General features: G+C 47.0%; 1 protein-coding gene across 3 annotated transcripts in view; it reads left to right on the top strand.

Annotated features, from left to right (window-relative positions):
* Positions 1–1,825: 1,825 nt before the first annotated feature.
* Positions 1,826–21,562, top strand: part of GRIA1 (glutamate ionotropic receptor AMPA type subunit 1) — a 120,347-nt gene continuing 100,610 nt past the window's right edge. For all 3 annotated transcript variants that reach the window (XM_035559831.2, XM_035559833.2, XM_035559834.2), the window contains exons 1-2: positions 1,826–1,907; positions 3,979–4,116. In XM_035559831.2, the coding sequence (XP_035415724.1) occupies positions 1,826–1,907; positions 3,979–4,116 (220 nt within the window). The remainder of the gene's footprint in view (positions 1,908–3,978; positions 4,117–21,562) is intronic.

Below are 21,562 nucleotides of genomic sequence, written 5' to 3' on the forward strand. Positions count from 1 at the left end.
ATGCCTGCTGTAAATGTCTGCCCTGGCACTTATGTGGGTGTTTAAGCATTTTGTCATCACAGCGAGATCCATAAAATCATCTAGGAAGAGGCTAAAGATCCCGAACTTAATTTGCAGAGATGAAATGTTGGCCTTGTACAAAGATCATTGTCCATTCTCGTTTGCCCAGAGCCTGTGCCCACAGCAACGTGAGGAGTTTTCCAGTTGTCACATTTGGCTATGGAGACAGAGCATGGCTGTGTGTGATGTTGCAGTACTCAAGACCTCTGTTGCAGTTGGCAGGGAGGGCTGTAAGGGGAACCAGAGCTGTGGCAAATCTCTTCTAGAGAAAGTAGAGGGCATGCCAACAACAACAAAATGCTACCGTCTCTGTTTTCAAGACTTCAGAAGAGGCTTGAGGATATTAAGAACAGTTATGTCACACCTGGTCACTGCGGCCAACAGAGAATGTCTCCGTGTTAGTGCAGGTTTTGGAAGCTTTGGTCGCAGCCTGTTTTGGTTATCCTGCTCTGCAGAGTCCCGGTCTGTCCAACTGCACCTTATGCGGGAGCGAGTCCTGACCTTTGACTATTTCTAACTCTAACACAAACATCATGTTTTCTTTGATCATGTTTTCTTTGTTTCCTCCTCGCCATTTACTCTCTGTTTTCAGTAAGAATGCAAATTGTGGAGGCAAAATCTCTCTGCTCAGACATGGATAATCGGGTTCTGGTACAAGAGGCCCCAGGTTTGGTCTGGGGCTTCATGTTTCAGACGGGAACGGGTGAATTTTCTCTACTCTCTGAGATGGCTGTGGCTCTGTGTTCACAACACTTTGTCCTGAAACATTTCTAAATCCCAAGTGGTGCCTAAGGGCTGGTTTTTATTGTTGTTACTCCTATTGATTTTTTCCCTTTTGTTTTTGAGCAAAGCTGCTAATGGTCAAATAAGCTCCAACCTCACCAGAACTGCCACAAAACAGCTCTTACAATGATTCAGATTAGAAAAGTCCCCTAATTTCTGAAACCTGCCCTACCTGATGGTTCTGGCAAGCACAGATTCCTCCAGAGCAAGTGCATGGGTGAAATGCCTCATAGGTTAACGGTGCGGCAAGGAAGGTGTGTGCTGGGGTGGGTGATTTTTTTTTTTTTAATTTATTTTTTTCCTTCTTCAGGATCTTTGTTGTCTGTTGGTCTGAAACCCTTCCTTCCAAGGCACATTTGCAGGATCCCGCCCTTTTTATTATCCTAATGAGCCAGGCTGTAGAGACTGATCCGTTCAACTCCTGGCCCCGGGGATGAGAGCCCAGGTTGGGATGCGATGGATGAGAGGCAGAGGAGTTTAAGCCCTTTCTCTAGAGGAGTTTGCCACCTACTGATTCACAGGTTCCTTCTAGCTCTTGCCAAGAGAAGTTGAGGGGCGATGCGGGGGGGAGCTGGGAACTTGGGGTAGGCAGGAATTGCCCTTAGAGACCCCAGCCAGGGCCCCCAGGGAATAGCTGGGGCGGTGGGGGGACGCGGTGCCCAGCTGTTGAGCTCCGGCTCGGCGAAGGCAAAGGGAGCTCGGTGGAAGCGCACGGCGTGCATGCGTGCGTGTGTGTTGTGTGTGGCGGGGGAGGGATGTGGATGAGGAGCGGGCTCTCTTTCTTTCTCACAGGGCTCAGTTAATCCTGCTGTCAGGCGGTGTTAAGCAGCAGTCTCAGCGCTGGATTCCGAGAGAAGGAGACGCGCAATCCAGAAGGCGCAGCAGAGGGGAGGCGAGAGAGGCAGCTAAAGAGAGCAGAGCGGGGGAAAAATCAAATCTATGCTCGGAACTGGGCTTCTTTTTCGCCAATGCAAAAGGGAATATGCAGCACATTTTTGCCTTCTTCTGCACCAGTTTCCTAGGGGCAGTGTTAGGGGCCAATTTCCCCAACAATATCCAGATAGGTGAGTGCGGAGCTCGGGGCTGTTGGGGAGTGATGCTCCCCGGCAAGCGGTGGGGTGGAGAGGGGGCGGTGGGGGCAAACCGACCCGTTCATTTGCTTGCAGGGGAAAAATGTGCGTGTGTGTGTGAGAGAGAGAGAGGGGGTGAACAGCACGGGCTGGGTTTTCCTGTTGGTACGAGATTTGCAAGAGCAGAGAGATATCAATTTTTCTTTGGGGGAGGGGAGGATCGGGAATAAATGCCTGCACACACACCAACACAGAGGGAGAAAAGTGCCTCTGAAATGGAGGAAGCATGAAAAAAAAAAAATCTGTTTCTTGCTTTGTGAAATATCTGGGCTGCCATTGTGCGTTGCTGCATTTGCAAAATCGATGGTTGCATTATACATTTTTGTGAGGATGCTCTCATCTGTAGGTAACTGGGACGAGAGGTAACAAACAGGCGCGCTCTGTTGTTGTTGCTAAAGAATAAGGGCAGAGCTATTGGAGGAGGATTTTGCGTTGAAGTCTCTTTTCATTTCATGCTACTTGCTTCCTCTGTGCACCAGCACTGCCTGTTTGATTCCTTTCTCCCTTCCTGTAACTTCTCGGTGCTGCTCTCCCCCCAGCCCCAGGTTCATTATTACTCTCCCATTGATCTTTACTGATGATGATTTGTAACCCAAATTCCCTTTCCTTGCACGCCGGTTTTCTTTCCCAGCTCCTTTCTCTTTACAAAGCCAATCAACTGCTAATCCACCAAGTTCAGGCAACTCCTGCCTTAGTATAGCTGCACAATTGGTGCTTTTATTGCTGTTCCTGCTACATCCCCATCTCCCTCCCTTCCTGCTTCCCTTTTACCCCAAATCTGTGCAGCATCCCAGATTCTTTCCCTTTCAACAAACACGTATAAGAGCTTAACTCAGCTACTAGCATCTTATTTCACTGACACCCACGATTAGGCTGGAGAGGGGGTGCATGTGGGGGGGTGGGCGATACTCATACACAAATAGCCCTTTCCACACACCAAGGAGATGCCCTCTATACTTAAGATGTGCGAAGTGCCATTGCAAGCAGGTCTCTCTCTGCACATTTGTTTCTTCCCCATGCCATCTGCCCTGGAGGGTGGGTATTGATGCTTTCTGCTCCTGTTTTAATTCAGCCTTATTTTCAAGTGTTTTGTTTCCCTATCTAAAATGCAAATAGTGCTTCTACATGCATATAGATAACAGGACTCGTGCTATTACATTCGGACTTTCTGGATGCCATGAAGGAATCTGCCGCAAGCGAAGTTCCCTGCGGGGGGAGCAGCAGGAAACTTTTCCTAGGGCTGGGTTATCCCAGCACTTTGTTCCAGGTCCATGCAGGGAGAGAGGCTCTGAGCCTGCGTCCAGCCTGATCCTGGTTTCTATTCACTTTATGTTGTCCTGTGGCTCTGGGCTCAGCTGCACTTCCACTCAGATCGATCCTTTTCAGGATCAAGCTTTAGATTTCCTGCTCTCTCTGAGTCTGGCCACTGTCACCTGTTAAATGTAGGGTTTTTCCATGCAGCAAACTTCCAGCAGCAGCAGCAGGTGTTTCGCCATGGGCCCTGCTCGGTCCAGCTGTTACAGCCCCGTCCCCATGTGCCCAGCTTGGCCGGGCTGCTCTGAACCCAGTAACCCCTGCTTCCCTCCTGCAGCAAACCTGGGGAGCAAAGTTTAAAATGGGCCTAATTACAAGTGGGGGAGGAGGGAGAAAGACTCTAATTCCTTTTTTATAGAAGTAACATTGGCAGCGCTTACGTTTCTTTTCTTTAAATTTGTGGGGAGGTAAAGAGGTTGAGCCAAACCCAAGGTTCAGCCCAACCCTGCAGGATGCTGGGCTCAGAGATGCACCAGAGCTCCTATATGTGCTCCAGACATTACATAATGTAAAGGTTTTCTGCTCCCAGCCTGGCTGCAGTGGACATGAGCCCCCCTGCTGTGCTGGAGGGTTTTGGACTGCAGAGGCAGCCCCAGGATAGGCAAGCTCCAGCCCAGGAATATTTCAGACCAAAGAGACTGCTAATACAGGTGTGCTCAGACCTTTCTCCTTGTTCTGTTTTTCTCCCCAGGGGGGTTATTTCCTAATCAACAGTCCCAGGAACATGCGGCTTTTAGGTTTGCGCTGTCTCAGCTCACGGAACCCCCTAAGCTCCTTCCCCAGATCGACATTGTGAACATTAGCGACAGCTTTGAAATGACATACACCTGTAAGTAGCGGCGTTTGCCGTGCTTTCTCTTACTTTGGTTTCTTTACTCCTGACTGCTTTTGTGTTTATTATTTTTGTTATTATCTAAAATATGGGACATCTTGATAAAAATGTGCAACTCTCCTTCAGGCTCCACGTAAGAAAACCCCAGATACACAGCAAAGAGATTTCAGAATCATTTTGGTTTGTGCTAAGATGTAGGGGGTGAGGTAGTGTTGCAGTTGTTCAGCATGTGTTGTGTTTTCTCTTTCAATGCTTCCAAAGTAGTATAAAACCGTCAACAATTCATTTCCTTGTGTTTCTCTAACCCCTGCCCGATTCTTCATACTGGGGTTTCATTCCCATATTTCCTATAGCTGCGATGTACAACAAAGGCACCCCTTTCCACCCACGGGGTGCACAGAAGTGTCTGTTTAGTGTGAACAACTTCTTCTCCAGCCCCAGTTTAGCCATCTGTCCTTGCAATTTAAGAAAGACTGAGCGGAAAACGGCACCGTGGTGCAAGCAGAGTCCAGATTTACAGTAAGGGACATGTCCGATAAGGACGGAGAGGTAAGAGAGTTCTAGTTTCAAGTGCCAGTGAAATTATTGGCTCTAAAAACACCAATTAAAGACTGAATTGGCACAGCAGAGTCAATCCTAGGGCTTAGTTACACCCTGCTAAAGCACAGCACATTGTTATGTGGTGGAGTTGGGAAAAGAAAAAATCTGACTTGCCAGGTAACGCCAAGATTAGCAGCAACAAATAAGACCAGGAGGTAACCAGCGGAAAACAAACACTAACACAGCCCCGCGGTTGCAGCAGGGGCTAGTGCGGCATTTGCTTCCTTCGGAGCGAGCAGCACGGTGCTATGCACGAGGGGCTCGAACCGCTGGGATGCGATGCACAAAGAATTCCTCAGCTCGACCTGGTGTCGGACACGGCTTTCTTTCTCTGAACCTGCGTGTGCTTGTGTGTGTATGAGGACCTGCAGGAGGAACCCTTCCCTTTGCAGAGCCTGTTGGGTTGTTGTTGGCTCACGTCCGTAGTATCCTTTTGATTCACAGAAACATCCTCTCTGCAGTTTAGTCATATGGAGAGTGGGATAGAGGTGGACACAAACTGTTCTCTCTGCTAAGAAGTATACAGAAGGGAAAAATGTTTTTCTGCAGAAAGAGCCCAGGAATATATAGGAGGAGAATTGATAAGGCTCCTTAAAGAAAAAAAAAGTACTATTTTTTTTGATGTTGAAAAGTTTGCAAGTACAAGACTGCAGGAATTTCTTGGCCTGTAAGACATAGGAGAGAGAAGTAATATTTTGGCCATGCTTTCACTGGACTATCTAATGACATATCTAAAGATTTTCTATTCTCCTTAATACCCCTTTATTTGCCAACTACAAGGTTTTCATGAAGCAAGAGCAACTATTTCAGCTCAGTCCAATGGCACTTCCTTGGCAGGAAAACTAGACAAACAGAAGAAAAAGGCAGACCTAGTATCTATCAAAGGAAAGCGTCACCCACCTGGGGTAGAGTTGCTGACTGTGGCTGGGGATGAGCTATTTCAGTGCTGATAGCAGGAAGAAAACAGAAACTGCAAGAATATTGCTAGAATAAATTCTCCATCTGCGCAGAGTTTTCCCTCCCTCTCTACGCCTGCCACTAATGATTTTGTTTACTGCATTAGCAATGATAGCAAGGCCACAATACTAGTTATGCTTAAAAAATCTGTCATTAGTACCACGAGGGTGGGGGTGGTCTCACAAAAGCTGAATGGAAGCAAGACAACCTCCCAAAGGATGTTATATTTGAGCTCTATGTAGGGCACATTGTCCTAGATCAGACCAGCAAAGCACTCTGCACAGTCCAACTTCACTTGTCCTCATTTTTTTTTTTTAATTAAAAACTTCCTAAGTTCTTCAAGACTATGGAAGGCAGCTTTTGTTTTATAAGCACAAAAGACGGTGTTATTCCATGTACCCTTGGGAGAAAAAAAACCCCACCACCACAATAAAAAAGCCCCACAATAAAACAGGCTGTTGGAAGACGTGGTTTTGGTACTCCCATGCTGAAACTTTTGCCAGGAATTATCTCCTTCCTCACCTTCCAGCAAATTCCCTTCCCTGTTGCCAAGATATCAGCAGAAAGATCTGTTTATTTACAGTGAATAAAAAACCCTGCCCACGCAGAGGTCCTTATCTTCTGAGAAAAGACTGGCCATGCTACCAGTTAAAAGTACCAGTTTTTGTTCCCATGGAGATGGAGAACACAGCATTTCTCTGTCGTTGGAATCACCTGGTTCCCTGATGCTTTCGGTCGAGGGTGTTTGGACTCTGCAAACCTGGCGCTGCCCCTACCAGGAGCAGGACATCTGAGTAAGGCTGGCAGGTCCCAGCCCCATGGCGTGTCCTGCCTCCAGCTAGATCCAGCCTCCTGTGCTAAATGTAGTCCTTATGGCAAGTGCCTGAAGCAGCATCATTCAAAATACAGGATATATATTAAGAATCGGTGGTGACTGCAGAAACCAAAAGGCTTGCTGGGCAGCTTGCGGGGCAGCGATGAAGTGGCAGAATGAACTGCACCAAAATGACAGCACCCTGTCTAAGGAGATCGTATGCAAAATGCATCTCGGTATCAACTGTGACACTGTCTTACCCCTGCCTGACATATATCTGCTTGCTTGTTAGGATGAGCGAGCTTTGGTGTGACAGTGGGTAAATTTACAGAATGAGATGTACCCATTTGCGCGCAGGTGACAGTGGTAGGGAACCGCTGCTGATGTGCTAGTGATGATCGTAAATTGGTAACAGTGATATCCACGAAAGTGATAAATCTGTAAAATATCAGGAGGCTGCTGTTGCCACCGGGGCATCGCTGTGACAGCCCAACGATAACTTTCAGATTTCTGATGCTTCCAGCTGTGGACTTTTTGTTGTTACACGGTGCTTGTAAATACCTCCCTGTGGGGTAATGTTGACCTGAGGTCCCTGTGCCCCTGCAGATTATGATTTTAATTGTAATCATTAAGAAAACAAAAATAAGTAGTAGATACTGTGGTAACCTCATATTTCATGTGTGTGGCGGATGCTAATGTTGTCATATCGCTGAGACATGGGCACGTTTCAATAACTGAGATATCTTCCTTAATTCATCCCAGTCCACAGACTAGTTGGCAAGGAACAGGCTCTGTGTTTGCAGCTGGGTGTGTGGCATGGCTTACTGGTTTTTGACAAGCAATGAAAATGCATACCTGCTGCTTCGAGCGTTCTTAACCAAAGGGTTAGAAGACTTTATATTTTTGTGTCATTTCACTGAAGGCCAAGGTAATTGTTTAGGAAGAAGGTGAATTTTCAGTCCTTTCTTCAGCAGAAGTATATAGCAGTGCCAGGTGACTATAAAAGGTAAAATGATGGGGTGGTGTAGCTGAAAGGTTTGCAAAGAGATGTAGCAGGGCAAAACCCTTCTGATCAGCTTTAAAGATGTGTTCTCAGGTTCTGTCTTCAGTCATTTCTGGAAAAGCACATTATGACCTCAGCCCAGGCTCTGGCAAGCGCTGTCTTGCTGGGTTTTGCTGAGGCTGAGTGTGTTTGGGGCAGACCTGATGTGGCAGGAGATGCTGCAGGTCAGAGCTGAGAGACAAGAAAAGGGGTGCTCTGTGCTAGATGTGGGGACACGAGGGCTGAAGCTTAGGACAGAGCTGTAAATTCTTGTCACTGTGAGGTCTGTGGTGGACACAAGCACCATGTTCTGTTGGCAGCAAAGGGATGAGAGCCTATTTACTGGAGCTAACACCAGGAAGTTTTCCCATATTCTTCATCTCAGCCTCCGTTCATGCACATGTAATGAACATCCCCATCCTGTGCATTGCCCAGCTCCCTGAGGGGTAAGAGTTGTTTCAGCTCCAGCTCCTTAGCTTGATTTAGTTTGTGGTGCAGAAACTCCTGCTTTCAGCCCCCAGCAGGAGTCCCGGGGTGAGCCCCGGCAGAGCTGGACAGACGGAGGCTGTTGCTCTCGCTGCACGGCTGCAGCAGTGAGCTGCTTGGGAGGGCGATGGTTCAGCCATAGATTTCCCTGGCCGTGTCCTGGGGGATGTGCCCCACTGAGTGGTGCTCACGGAAGGTGAATCACCAGCTTGGTAAATCCATCCCTGCAGAACTCATGCCACTTTGCAGGGATGACTGGCTACTAAAAATCCCTGTTCTGAGCTAAGCCTGTAGCTTTGCTGGTGCAGCAATCAGCTTTTGTGCGTGCTTACATGTTGGGCTACTGAGAAGGGATGTTTGGGAGCTGCACACCCAAAACACGGAGGTCTGCAAAGGAGAGTAGAAGGATTTTTCAGCTGCATGAAAACTTGCAAAGAGGCCAAAAACCAATGCCTTAGTTATCCCTCTCCCTCCATGTATGCACAGCTGTAGGTACTGTGGGGTCCTCATGCTGAGCAGGGGCTGTGGGTGCTGCTAGTATATCAAAGTTGAATCCATTCTGCATATTAGAAAATGAATATGCATGTTGGAGACAGTTTATATTTTAAGAAAGCCTCCAAGCTGCAGTTAGAAAAGAATTTGTAGTGATCACTCTCTCTGTGCTTATATTCTTATCAATAGCAGCAAGCTTAGATCCAGATCAGCTATAAAACAAAGTATTTCTTTTTGTTCTTCTTCTTGAGTGCTTACGTATATAGATACTGTATGTCTGGAGATAGCTTTTTATCTCCTAAATTACCTCTCAGAGATGGGAAGGAATAGGCAAACATTTGAATGTTCTCAAATGAGGATCTAAATTTGGCTTAATTAAACAATTATTGCATGTTTAATTTAAAGGAAGCTTCTTTGTTGACAAACATACGGTGGTCGCCATTTCTTGGAAAGGTATTGCTGTAATTATTTCAGCAGTAATCAATTAAAATGCAATTTTTATAATTAAACTTCCGCAATCTAAATAAGCCCAGCCCTGTAATAGTATGTAGTTGTTATGGTGTTGGTAGGCTTGTTTTTATTTTTGCAGTAACAGAAATGTCCTGTAAATGCTTTGGGATTTTATCCCTGTAGGTCTTAGGATGCTAGCTATGTCTATTTAATGTGAGTTAAGCCAACAGAAACTTGGATTTAATGATCAGACAAAATCTGATTAATACAAAATAGGTACTACAGGGAAATATACCTCCTTAGATTCTGTGATGGGAAAAGGTCTGATGCAGGTGGGTGAACCAAAACATCAATTCACATTAGATCGAACCGACGTTAAGGGTGCTCAGTTTCTGGCAGGGGCGCGCTGTGAGTTCCTATTAATTGCATGTTTATTTGGTGAGATGCTCCCACCTTACAGGAAGATCCAGCCGTCAGGAGGGTGCTGATGAGCACCGTCTCTGCAGAGGGTGAAATCCCGTGCCGAGGTGCAGAAAAGAGCTGCCAATGACGAGGGAACGGGTTCTGAGCATGGTCCAAGGTTTCTGCAGTGGGTCTGGGGTGGGCACTGGGTGCTCAGCGGTGGCAGTCACCACTGAGGAAGGAGGCAAGCCATCCTTTTCTTCCTCAGGAAAGGAAAGCATTTAAAACATGAGTGCCAAGCCATTTGCTCAGCTCCGGCTGCCAGGGCAGGGCGGGCTGTCTGTCTGCCTTCACAGATCTGGGCACAGAGAGACTTGGGCGAACGTGGGCCAATATCATCTGTGGGGACACTGATGGTACTCCCGTCACTTGGCGAAGGCAGCCTTGCTGAGAGGCTGGCAGGGCATGTCAAGAACAGGTTTTCCCCAGTCTCGTGTGTCTGTTTCTCTCCAGAGGGGACGGGGGCACTTCTTTACGTGACTATTTTTATGTTTTTATTTATTTTTATCTCGGTCTGTGGGAGTGGTGCCTGGGGAGAAAAGCTGATGTCACGTAATTAGGAAAAATTAGAAGAGGAATAATAGGAATTTCACACCTGCAAATCTATCTGCTCATCTGCAGAGGATCCCAAATATTCATTGTTGACACGCAAACAAGAGTGAAGAAGTAAAATTCGGGCTCTGCAGCAGTCAGAGAAGGGATTTTGAGAAACAGTGAGCGGCAGAGGCCAGACCTGTTCATTGTGTGACAGTCACAGTTTCCACTCACAGCTCATCCTTTCTTCTCTAAAAATAAAGCTTTTTCATGTGATAGGGATGCTACTAAGCTGCAGACACATGGGCTTAATTTTTTGGCATATTAGCAAGGTGAGAGTCAAAATCTTCCTGTGGCTGCAAGGAAGGCAGAGTGGGGAAGCACACTGTTCCTTTCCAAAAATCTAGTGGGAATTTTAGATATATACGTTTACATTTTCCTTAATAGGGTTAGGGCCCCAAAGGCAATAGCTCTCTGCCAGTAGAAATGGAAACCATCCCGGTTACCTTCAGTAGCACGTGGAGCTTTGAGCAAACACAAAATCACACGCTCCTTAAAGATGCAATAAATCAGGGAGACTTTAATATTCTGCTGATCCAAATTCTCCAGGGTGTGGTATTAACAGAAGGCTGAAGACAAAGATGCATTTATTTCAACTACACTCCTTTAAAAAGGGATGAGTTTTACTCCTCTGCTTTTAGTTGTGCAGGACTGGAACATGGGAACATTTTTCCCAGTGAAAAGTGCCACCTGGTGCAACGTGGGGTGTCTTCTGGAGGTTACGAGGACCCCTGAGGAAGTCAGGTCTTAGGCATCACACAGAAGAAGGGCTGAATCCAGCTGCTAGCAATCCACCACCATCTCTGCAAAAAATGTTTCAAAATAATACCAGATGATTAGCATAACAGCATGCCATCCAGCAGAAACTGTTCCCTGCTCACCTGCTGAACTTGATCGCTCATTAGCTCACACGGTAACGAGTCCCTAGTTGATTTTCTTTTGCTACCCTTTAGCAGTCAGACCCACTCAATCCCTCTGGGGCATTCTTGAAAAAAAAAAAAAAAGCGATGTTGATTTTTTTTATTAATATATTTCAGTTATTTTCCCCATTCTTTGCAAAGCCCACCCTTTCAGCCCTCATCCAAAGTTGCGGTTTAGGAGGAGACATGCTTATGCATCACAGGACTGATTGATCTCATGAGAAGGTAGCAGCGAGAGGCAATGAAGAGGCGAGTAACAGCTACAAATTGCTGGATCTTGGCTCCTTCATTCTTTGATTTTATTTGTTTTTGACAGAGTGGAGGATTGCAAAAGAAAACCGATGTCTGAGAGTGAGATGTAACATACAACTGATGGCAGGATTCTTGTGTGTATATAATGTCTGCACCTCTCTATGTGCTCTCAGAGTGCTGGCTTTGATTTAATAAGCGAGGTCCTGTAACCGTGCTAATGGAGCTGAAGTGGGAGGGAGATGAAAGATTGAGGCTGGAGGGTCTGAGGAGAGACACGGGAGCTGCTGTAGGTAATCGGGATGCAGCATGGAGGGATCTCACATGAAAGGGAGGGGTATTTCTCACCTCCCTGCCCTCCCAAACACTTTGCTTTGATCTTTGCTAGCAGTAAGCTTCAGTGAACAAATGACATCCATGACTACAGATTCAGATGTGGTTTTCTGCCACTGGCCTGCACGTGTCCCCTGAGTGCCCAAGCGTGTTAGCTTTCCTTCCATGCAGTGCTGACACCCCTTCCAGCACCGCCCATGAGAAAGAGAACAGTGTTGCTATTCTGTCAGGTGAGCAGCAAGAAAAATTACCAGCAGGTATGGGAGCTTGGATGAGAGGAGACCAGCAGAGACCACGCAGGGACGGGGGATGGAGAAACACTGGGTCAGGAGCAGCACTTGGAAAGACCCAGTCCTTTAAGGACCCATGTCCTTAATGAACTACCAAAGGAAGTAATAGAAAGCCAAACCACATATGGCCATGGGGGGAAGGGGCCGTGGGCAAGTTGCTGTTGCAAGCAAGGACGGGGAGACGAGCTGTAGCACAGCCCACCCATGCAGTGATACCGTTTCCAGTTCACTGTCCCAGAAACACAGTCAGGCAGAGCAGCTGTCCCCAGTCCGTCCTGAGCAATGGGAGAGATGAGTGCGTTCCACGGATTTAATGAGATTTAATTTAGTCTTTCAGCCTGTCCCAGTTCCAGGGTCTGGTCTGCTCAGGTATTTATGGCTTAGCCAACCAAAACCCACTGTCTGCAGCTCTGAGCTGTGGGGATGGCAATTTGGGAGTCCCCATGCTCCTTTTGGGTGGTGCCAGAGAAGGGAAAGGCAGTGAGGAGACCATCCCAGCTGGAGGCTGGGATGTGGATTAGCCTCAGCTGACAGATGTTAAAAATCATCACCTGTTTGGGAACCTGTGAGAAATATATGGATGAACTCAAATGAATTTCTAACATTGAGTCATCCGTATCATAACATCCTCCACCTTAGCATCCTTGTGTGTCAGATTCAGCAGAGACCTTGGAGGAAGCAGATCCCAGCACCTCCCCTGAACCTGCAGAGCCCCACGCAGTCCCCAGGCTTGCAGGAGGACACACGTTCACAGCTACCTGAAGACTGAAAAAACAGCTCTTAATTTGTGTGTTCCCAGAAGTGTCCACATTTAAGTGCTGTCTCTTCATTGGTACGAATTCTGGAGGTTTTTAACATCGCTTAGAAGTAAGAGCTATCCAGCTCTGTAATTTATTCTATATTTTTCTTTCTTATTGCAACCTTTAATAGGACCTCCAAGAGGAAGCCCAACTTGTGCTTCAGTGCTGCTGGCCTTTAAGAAAACCACACATGTAGGTTTGCTGGCAAGTTAATTAGATGGGAGGTGAGTTCCCTGTGTGGCTCCCAGGCAGGAGGTGAGAAGACTCCTGCAATTCCACCCCTGCTCGAAGAACAACCACACACCTCCAGAGACAAGCTGAAAGCACTTTCTCCACTTATCTGTAGCCCTTTCCCAAAAAGCCCATGTTACTTCTTGTTCTGGAGTAACTGGGGCTAGTTTGGGGTATGTGCTTTCTCTGTCCAAGAGGAAATTCATTTCATCACCACCGTTTTAACGAGGCTTAGCAGTCACTCTGAAGTGGCTAAACCAACACACAACATCTCAGATAGTATCTGTTAGTTAAACCATTCCTAAACCTCTCTGCTTGGCAAGCTTTGGCCCACGAAAGCTTGTTAGAAGCGAACTCCTTGCATATGCTCTCAGTACAAGTGCTGGATGTGCTGTCCCTTAATTTAACTTTTTCCTTCCCCTGCAAAGCGCCAGGTAAAGTAACTGAATTGCACGCTTAAAGGTCAGCTGTGCTTTGCCAGATGTCTGTGGAGTGGCAGGAGGAAGGGAGAAGAACAAAGCCCTGGCTTGACCTCGTGCTGTGTCACCATTACACGCCTTAGCACTGTCCTTAAGCAGCAGGTCCTAAGTCCTTAAAGCTTAAAGAGGGCAATTTGCCCCCTCTAACTTTTCTTTCTAAGGATTTCTAAGGCCCTCATCTAAGCTACTCAACAAGGTTACCTCTGTAATCAGCAGGGAGCCCTCCAGCGAGTGATCCTTTTGAACTGTTTTAGACACCCATCTTAGCATGGGAGGATTGGCCCTCCAGAGGTGCATGCTTATCTCCCTTGTCGATATGGGAAGCCAAGATTACAGATTTGGCTTAGACGGTTTACCCTGAGACCTTGAGAGGCAGGTGAGAGGAATCCTACCCAAAGTGTCTGCAGCTGTATCATGCTAAGTGCTCAATACTCTGCTGAAGGTAATACTTCAGCGGTACCAGACATTTTTCTGCTCTCCCCACAAGCAGCCTTTAAAGGCCTTGATAAACCAGGCATTACATTGCAAACAAGCAGGTTGCAGTTGTGCTATTCTGATGTTTCGCAAAGTAGTGAAGAAAACATATGTTCCTGACATAGAAACTGCTCTGGCTCCCCTTCTGTGTTTCAGTACAGTACCGCAGCAGCCCCTCAGGAGCAGGGTACTGCTCTTGTCTGGCATGTGCTCTCTTCTCCTTGGCCTCTTCAATTTCTTGCTTTTCATGGGCTCACTGCAGTAGCGTTTGTAGTGCTGTAATATAAATAGCTGTGTTTGCTTTTGCTGTCTTTACTTTAAGCAGCTCTTTCTCCTTCTGTCAGTGCACTCCGAGTTGCCGCTGCCTTTCCCTAGGAGTAGGCTTGGGGGGATCCTGGAGATGGTATCATCAGGGGAGCAATGCCTTCAGATGCTAACTGTAGCGTTTTCAAAATAGCACCCGGGGATTTGACAGAGCCATCTCCACTAGTGCTAATGGGGAGAACGCAGCTAAGCCCCGTGTAGAGCATAGGCTAGGCAGGGACAAACAATATTTTGAGCTCTTTTGAAAAAAAAAAACACTGTCCCCCCCATGTAATTTCTGAAGTAGCTTCCTTTAGCAACCATATGAGCCAAATCAGACCCAAAAATCTGGATGAAATCACAGCTGAAAATCCCAGGGATACTCTAAATCCCAGGGATGCTCTGAAACCCACCGGGCTCTGGTCCTGAATTCTGATGGCCAGCTGAGAGCACGGCCAGATGAGCTGGATGGCAACGCACACTCAGGTCTCCTGTTTCAAGCTTATCTCCAGAAGAAAGGTAAAAATGTGAATCTAAACTAGCAAAATGAGTAGGGCAACATTAAAAACAAATGAAGAATAGTATATCTATATTCCCCTACCCCCTCTTTGGTCCTGGGGCTGTGTGGTTGAAATCTAGAGCAGTGTAGTCGTAGCTGGGGGTGGAGGGAATTGGGGTCAGGACAACTCAGGTACAGCATCACCCTCTGACGGGACTGTAGGAGCCTTCAGCAGAGGTGAATTTGTCTGAGCACTGTCTGCGTTAACCAGGCTGTGCGGAGGCTGCAGCTGGAGGAATGAAGTGCATTGCTGTGGGACTACGGGCACTTGTGCTACAGGATGGTTCGTGTCCAGAGCTGCAAGAGGTGCTGCAGATGTGTAGTTTGTAGCAGTGAGATTTGCAGTTTTTCTTAGCTATCCTTGCCTGAAGCCAATGCAGCAAATTGTTCACTTTCAACAACAGCAAATTTGCATTAAAAAAAGGTTCTATCAAAAGGAAATCACACTTGACAATCTCTCTTTAACCACGGAAGAGCAGCAAGGAGACAGGCGCAGGAGGCTGCCTTCCCATACCTTGCTGTCTGCATGTTCTTTGGTTTTGGCACTGTGCAAATGGGAAGCAGCTGTAAGCCCTTTGGATCGCAAATGGATCTGGGAGTCTGCTACTTCTGCTAACAACTCATTTATTATCACGGAGCAGACAGTTTCCTCTGAGCCAGTGCAATCTATCATTTCTTGAAGATGCTGTGTGAGATTGAAGGAATTTGCTTTAAGAGTTGGCACCTGAAGGCCAGTAATGAATCCATCTTTGGAAGGAAATCTTCCTCGCTGGGATTTCTCTTTCCCAGCTTCAGCTGGAACAGTCCGTGGGTACCACTGTCCACGGTAGGCAGGCAGGGAGCAGGATGTGCAGCAGTGCACTCTTTTCTCTGCAAAGTTCAGGAGCATCCCTGCTCTGAAATTTTCTAAAGAGAAACGAGGGCTCTTTGCTGCTCTCTGTGTCCAAAATACTGATGAGGGGACGGATAGGAGGATATTCCAGCCCCCTTGCATGAAACCCACATATGCAACTCTAGGCACGTTAAGTCTGCAGCACACAATATCCCACCCACGGTCAGCACCTGCTGCTGCCTGGCCTAGATTCGATGCTGTTTCATTCAAACCTCAGCCACATCAGCCGTCTGCTGCCCCACTGCCCCCAAGGTGTGGGGCCACGCTGCAGCCCCAAACAAGCACCTACGTGCAGAGACCCACAGCCAACGCAGCTCTGCAAAAGGGCACTTCCCCATCATTTTGCCTGCTGCACCAGCCATCTCCTGTGCAGATATGGAGCACTCTGATGTGGGCACTCCAAATCCAAACCTCTTCGTCAAGAGCATTTGCTATAGAGAGCAGTGAGGTGATGAAAGCCCGTGTTAATTACGCTCCTTGCAGCAGCTATGAGCTCATGCTGGTGTTTTTGGCTGCTGTTATCTCCTGGCTGCTTAAAATCCAGGGCTCCCAATGTGCTTCAAGGGAATTTGCTGTCAGAGTCAGCAGAAGAGCTGGCGAGACGTGCTGGTGCGTGCTTGCGGCAGCCTTGGGCCAGGACAGGGTGCCCCCAGGTGACGGGGCACTGTGACACTCTGGAGCTATTTTTGTCAGTTCTTCTGTTTAGTTAACCTTTCTTCTCGTAATTTGCACTCATGAATTATTCCAAGAGAAACCAGCGTTTGTGTTAATTTTGGTTTGTTTTTAATCCTTTTGGTGTAAAGGGGAATCAGGACTATGCATACTTGGTTCTGCGTTATCAGTTTCCTGAATTGTGGATCCAGCCTTTTCTAAAGAAGGTTCACTTGATGTAAGGATTTATTAGGTACTCCAGGAGATTTTATAGCCTGTGATCCTGTCACTGCTGTCTGTCTGAAAGATTTTGCCCAGCAAGACTCTACAACCCCGGATTTTGCTTGTTCTCCCTTTCCCTGCAGTTGGATTTTCCTTGTGGCTGTTCTGCTCATCTCTGTGCCCGTTGCAATTCCCATACTTAAGATGTTCAGACCATCTCCTGGCTCTGCTGTGCACCTGTTGCACGTCCCTTTTGTCATGAGTTTTGTAAGCTCTCATAGCAGCATTTCACCATTATATTTGTGTGCTGAAGATTTGGGATGCTGATTGTTAGCTTAGTAATGTAATTACCAAAAGTCACATCTTTAAGGGCATTTAAATGTGTACTGATTCCTTCGGTAGCATCAGTACCTAAATGTGGTGTAGTGTCTAAATTGTCCTAAGTGTCCCTGTGGGTCTGAGAGTAGCATAAACAAGCCTGGTGGATTTTTATTTTATCCAAGCCATTTCTGATGAAAGAACAAGCTAAAAGTAAGACTATAGCTATATATATATATTATTATTATTTTTCACGGAAAGAATATTTCTGCTCTTCCGTTCTTTGACAGTGCTACTGTCTGCTGCAGACTGGCTCTGACAGTGGCTAAACCATGATGAGCAGCAGGACAGGATTGCTCCTGTGGTCCACTTTCCTCCCACCTGTGCACGGGTGAGCTGGGGGTGCTCACCCCATCTCTGGCTATTTCTGGTTCTGTACCAAGGTGGAGGGTGCAGAGCTTGGTTGCTGCCCTCTGCTCTACCTCTCTGGGTTGGTTTTGCATGGCGTTGGAGGGTATCTCGTGTGGGAGCTGATCCCCATCTATCCCAGGAATTCTTGCTTCAGGATCTTGCATCAGAACCAGCATCTTGGTCTCACACCTTGTTTTCTGGTTTGCCAGAGAAATCTCCTGCCAAGATCAAATGACTGAGGTGTTGCTTTCTGGAGTTCTAGCAGTTTCTTTGTGGCATCTCTTTTCTCAGGAAGTGACAGGGGAAAATGATACACTAAGACATCAATGGTAAAAAAGGAAAAAAGAAAGTCTTGGAAAAGGGTGTCTTGAGAGGAGGGAAAAAAGAAAGGAGAACTGAGTTTTAGGCAAGTTGTAGAATCAGGGACAAATGATAAATGGGAGCTGAAGGCTTGTTGCAAGTGCATTAGAGGCAGCCTTTTACTTGTTCTTTAAATCAACATTTGTTGCTGGTTTAGCTCTATCCACATGCAGTGAAATGCCTCCTCCGGCCCTGTGCCTGATCGCTCTAACCATGGGGTTGTCCAATTAGTGAAGGCACCAGCTTGGGTACATTCAAAGTCTGAGGTCCTGAAAGAGCAGCACTTGATGTGTTGGGCTGTGTAGGCTTTTCTGCAAGCAATGAAACATTAATTATTGTTTAAACATATCCTAAATTTAACAGAGACTATGACTTCAAGGCTGGGATAACCTACTTGTGCGTTTTAGACCATGGCCATGTCAGTAGCTTTCCTTTTTCCTGTGGATGGGACTGGATATGAAACGTAGCCTTACGGAGAAGTTACATCTTAAGGATTGTCTGATGCTCTCCCATCCTAGTGGATTTTTTTTTTCTTTCCAGAAAATACAAAGGGAGGTAGTGGGAAGGGCTGGCACTGATGAAGCACCTCCAAAGCCATGCTGGGGATATCTGGAGCTCCCCCTCTGATTCAGCAGCACCCAGTTAGCTGGAAGAGGCTGGGTGCTCAGAAGAGGAGATATGCCTCTGTCACTGCCAGGGCTGGTCAATAAATGGAGAGACACGAGTGAGCACTTACCAGTAGGACAGCACAGGGCTTTGCGTTTTGGGCCAGCCCCATTTTGGTCTCTTCTTGCTTAGGCTCATGTTTGCAGTCCTTGCTCTTTCCAGTGAGCCTGACTCCATTTGGGAAGGCCCATAGATCTCCAGGAAGCAGGGACAGCCATCTGGCTGGTACCTGAGCTCTCCCATGTCTGCTGGCACATGAGCAGCAGGGGATGACGTCTGGGAAGTGATGGGGAAACTACTCCTCTGCTCATGGGAGAGCCAGGCAGCATATGGGTAAAGGCCACGTAGGTACTTGAGTGGGTGAACAGCGAGTACCTCTGCATGAAGGGTACTCTGGAACAAGTTCTCCCAAGTGGACTTTGCCGTGGAGCAGCTTGGCAAAGTGGAGGTGCCAAGGGGCCATTCTGAGCGGCCGCAGTCCGTATTATCCACCATCTGTTCTCGCAGTCCCTGTTATGACAGCAGGAAAATGTCCTTTATGTCGGCAGTGTACTCATCCTTCCGTGCTCCCCAAGTGACAGGAGCATGATTCACCTGCTTGTCTCAGGCTCCGTCTTCCTCCCCAGACGGGACGCCGGGGTTCAGCCCATATGGCTGCCCAGCCTGGCTGACACACTTCGTGCCATGCTGCCTCGCCAGAGCTGGGCCAAGCATAAGGCTAGGGTAGAACGCTGCCATGATTAAGCTACTTCAGAAGACGAGGGACTGAACCAGCTCCCCTTCTCCCCTGCTGCCTGCAGGGAAGCATTTAATCTCCTGAAGGCAGAAAATTAATGGAGGTACCTCTAAAATCCTAACCCCTGCACAGAGGAGACTGGCTCCCCTTGATTTTACTTTTGTATATCAACAGGCATCCTCGTGGTAGGTGAAGCGTTTCTGTTCAGCTCTGCCACCGTGCTCATAAATTTTCTTTGTGGTCTTCAAGGCCTGAAGAAATATTATGAAAACTCTTGAGAAAAGCCTTTGTTCTCTAGACAAACTTCCATTGGAAGGGGGGAAAAAAAAGTTACAAGGCTGTCAGTCTTGTTAGAGCCAAGCCTAACACCCCACTAGAATTAGGCCTGTATTAGATGAAAAGCCAGAGGACAAGTAGCTCTCGCCCTCTGCACGTCTTAGAAACTTTCTCCCTGTTCCATGAAAGGAACCTTTCCCAGACATCATTAATCAAACAGTTTAGGTGAGTGCAGCTGGAAACCCAACCAGGCTCTTAAAAAGTCTGTCCAGTCCATGGGTGGACCGTGAACCATGCCTAACCTAGGCAGAGTCAAAGAGATCTCTTTGTGCCCCCCTTAAAGCAACTGAAAATGGTTCATTTGCGTTTGCATCTCCAAAATCAGAACCTTCCATAACCAAAAACCTGGATGTAGTCCAATACAAGTTTCCCAATAGGCCCAAGGTAGATTTGCTGGAGACATTGCAAATGAGAAGAAATATGTTTTGTTTTCCCTTGCTGTGACAGTAGCAGTGATCATGGCATTTTCCAATCTGAGCTTGGCAGAGAAAAGGAGAAAATGTCTAACTACTGCAAGAATTATAATTATTGTTAAGCATTTCCATGGTGCTATCAGTGTGCATGGTGCTTTGTAGAAGAAGAAATTGCGGTAAATCCCAGCCTATTACTTCTTCACAGGAGCTCTGCTCTGCTTTCCGTTCGGACAATCTTTTCCACTTGACACTGAGGTTGCCCACTTGTCCCACCATCAATCTGCTGCATTTTGCAGCACTTGCTGAGTCTCCGTGCCTTTTGTTACAGCAGGACAAGACCTGGGAGCCCATGTGGCAGCGGCAGGGAGCACGATTCAGACACCAAGTCCTCAGTCCCTCTGAAACGCTGCTGCAGCAGCACCATCCAGCACTGGGTTTTAGACTAGGTTCCATGCAATGGGGAAATTTTCGGTTTAGCTGAATTCAAGGAGGGCTGTAAATAAATGCTTTCTGCTAGGAAGTCCCAAGGCTGGACCCTCGTATGTCAGCTCCATGCAGGCCCGCTTCCCAGAATGGCTGCTTTCTGAGTTACCATCAGTAATGGGACACTGTGGGGACAGGCAGATGAACTGGAAAACCAATGTACCTGTTAAGACATCCTCCTCATTCCTGTAGGGGAAAGCAGCCGCTTACTGCCTTATAAAACTTTTTGTTTTCTGGAGGTATTAGAGGTTGCTGTGTAGAGGGGCATTGGCCTTGTTTAAATGCCCAAAATATTTATTGAGGACGTTTCCTCTCTATTTTCCGCATGATAGGATGCCCCAAATCCAGTGACATTAATTAGCTACTTAAACTTTTTTCTTTTTTTTTTTTTTTTTTTTCCCCAGCTATGGACAAATCTCCCTGGATTTAGCAGCAGAGCAAAGATTTAACAGAAAGTTTAAATGGGAAAAGCATATGAGAGGAGAAATGGTAGGATAAGATTCTGTGCCTGTTAACTGATGGCATTTATAAATTATAGCTGAGAGATGTCATATCAGTGGAAATGGAAAACAGCTTAGTGGATTATAAAAATACCCTCTATAAACCATTTTAATGCCTAATTTTCTTAAATCTCTTATGGTAGGTGTCATAAAAATGAATTCTAGCAGAAAGGATAAAAATTTTCCCTCAGTAAACTGGCTAGCTGATGATTAGAGGCTGTCAAGGAGAACAAACTCTTGATTAGGTTGAGGTGCTGAAGTCTGGGTGAGTGCAGCAGGCTCTCATTTCTAGGGAGATGAATTCATTTGTGGGTGATGCAGATCCAACCTGCAAAGCGAGCATCGCTGTGGCAAGTCGCCCTTCCATCCCATCACAGCTTCTCTCAGCTGGGAGAAGGCAACTGAGGAGCAAGTGGTGGGGGCAGAGCTGCTGTGCAGGGACCTCAGCAGGGACTGTTTTAGGGCAGGATGTGAAGGGAAATCGCAAAGGGCCAGTAGCCCAGGAGGCAAGAGCCAGGGTTACTGGAAACTACAGCTGTGGACGTGAGGACAGTGCAAATAGAGGTCTGTAGGATGTCTTGGAAGGAGCTGTGGGGCAGTGATGGGCAGAAAGACACATTCTGTGATTCTGTGATACCAGGCTGCAGCGACTCTGGTTTCCTCACTTTCTTGAATATTAAGCATATTTAAGTCTAAAGTTGTAAGGAAGAGAGCTGCAGCTCTGGGCTGCCCTATGCAGAAGATATTTTAGTTGTCTGGTGCCCGGTGTTCGCTGGCACAGCCAATGCTCGATTCTGGGTTAAGGTATTTAAGGATGCAATGTTTTGCAGTACATTTCCAAGCTGCTTGCGTAGGAAAGGGTAAATGACCTACCTCTCCCTGTCCTTTCACAGCCTGCTTCCTGGGATGCATTCAAAAGG

This window comes from Cygnus atratus, chromosome 14 (genome assembly GCF_013377495.2).
Source record: "Cygnus atratus isolate AKBS03 ecotype Queensland, Australia chromosome 14, CAtr_DNAZoo_HiC_assembly, whole genome shotgun sequence".
Taxonomy (NCBI): Eukaryota; Metazoa; Chordata; class Aves; order Anseriformes; family Anatidae; genus Cygnus; species Cygnus atratus.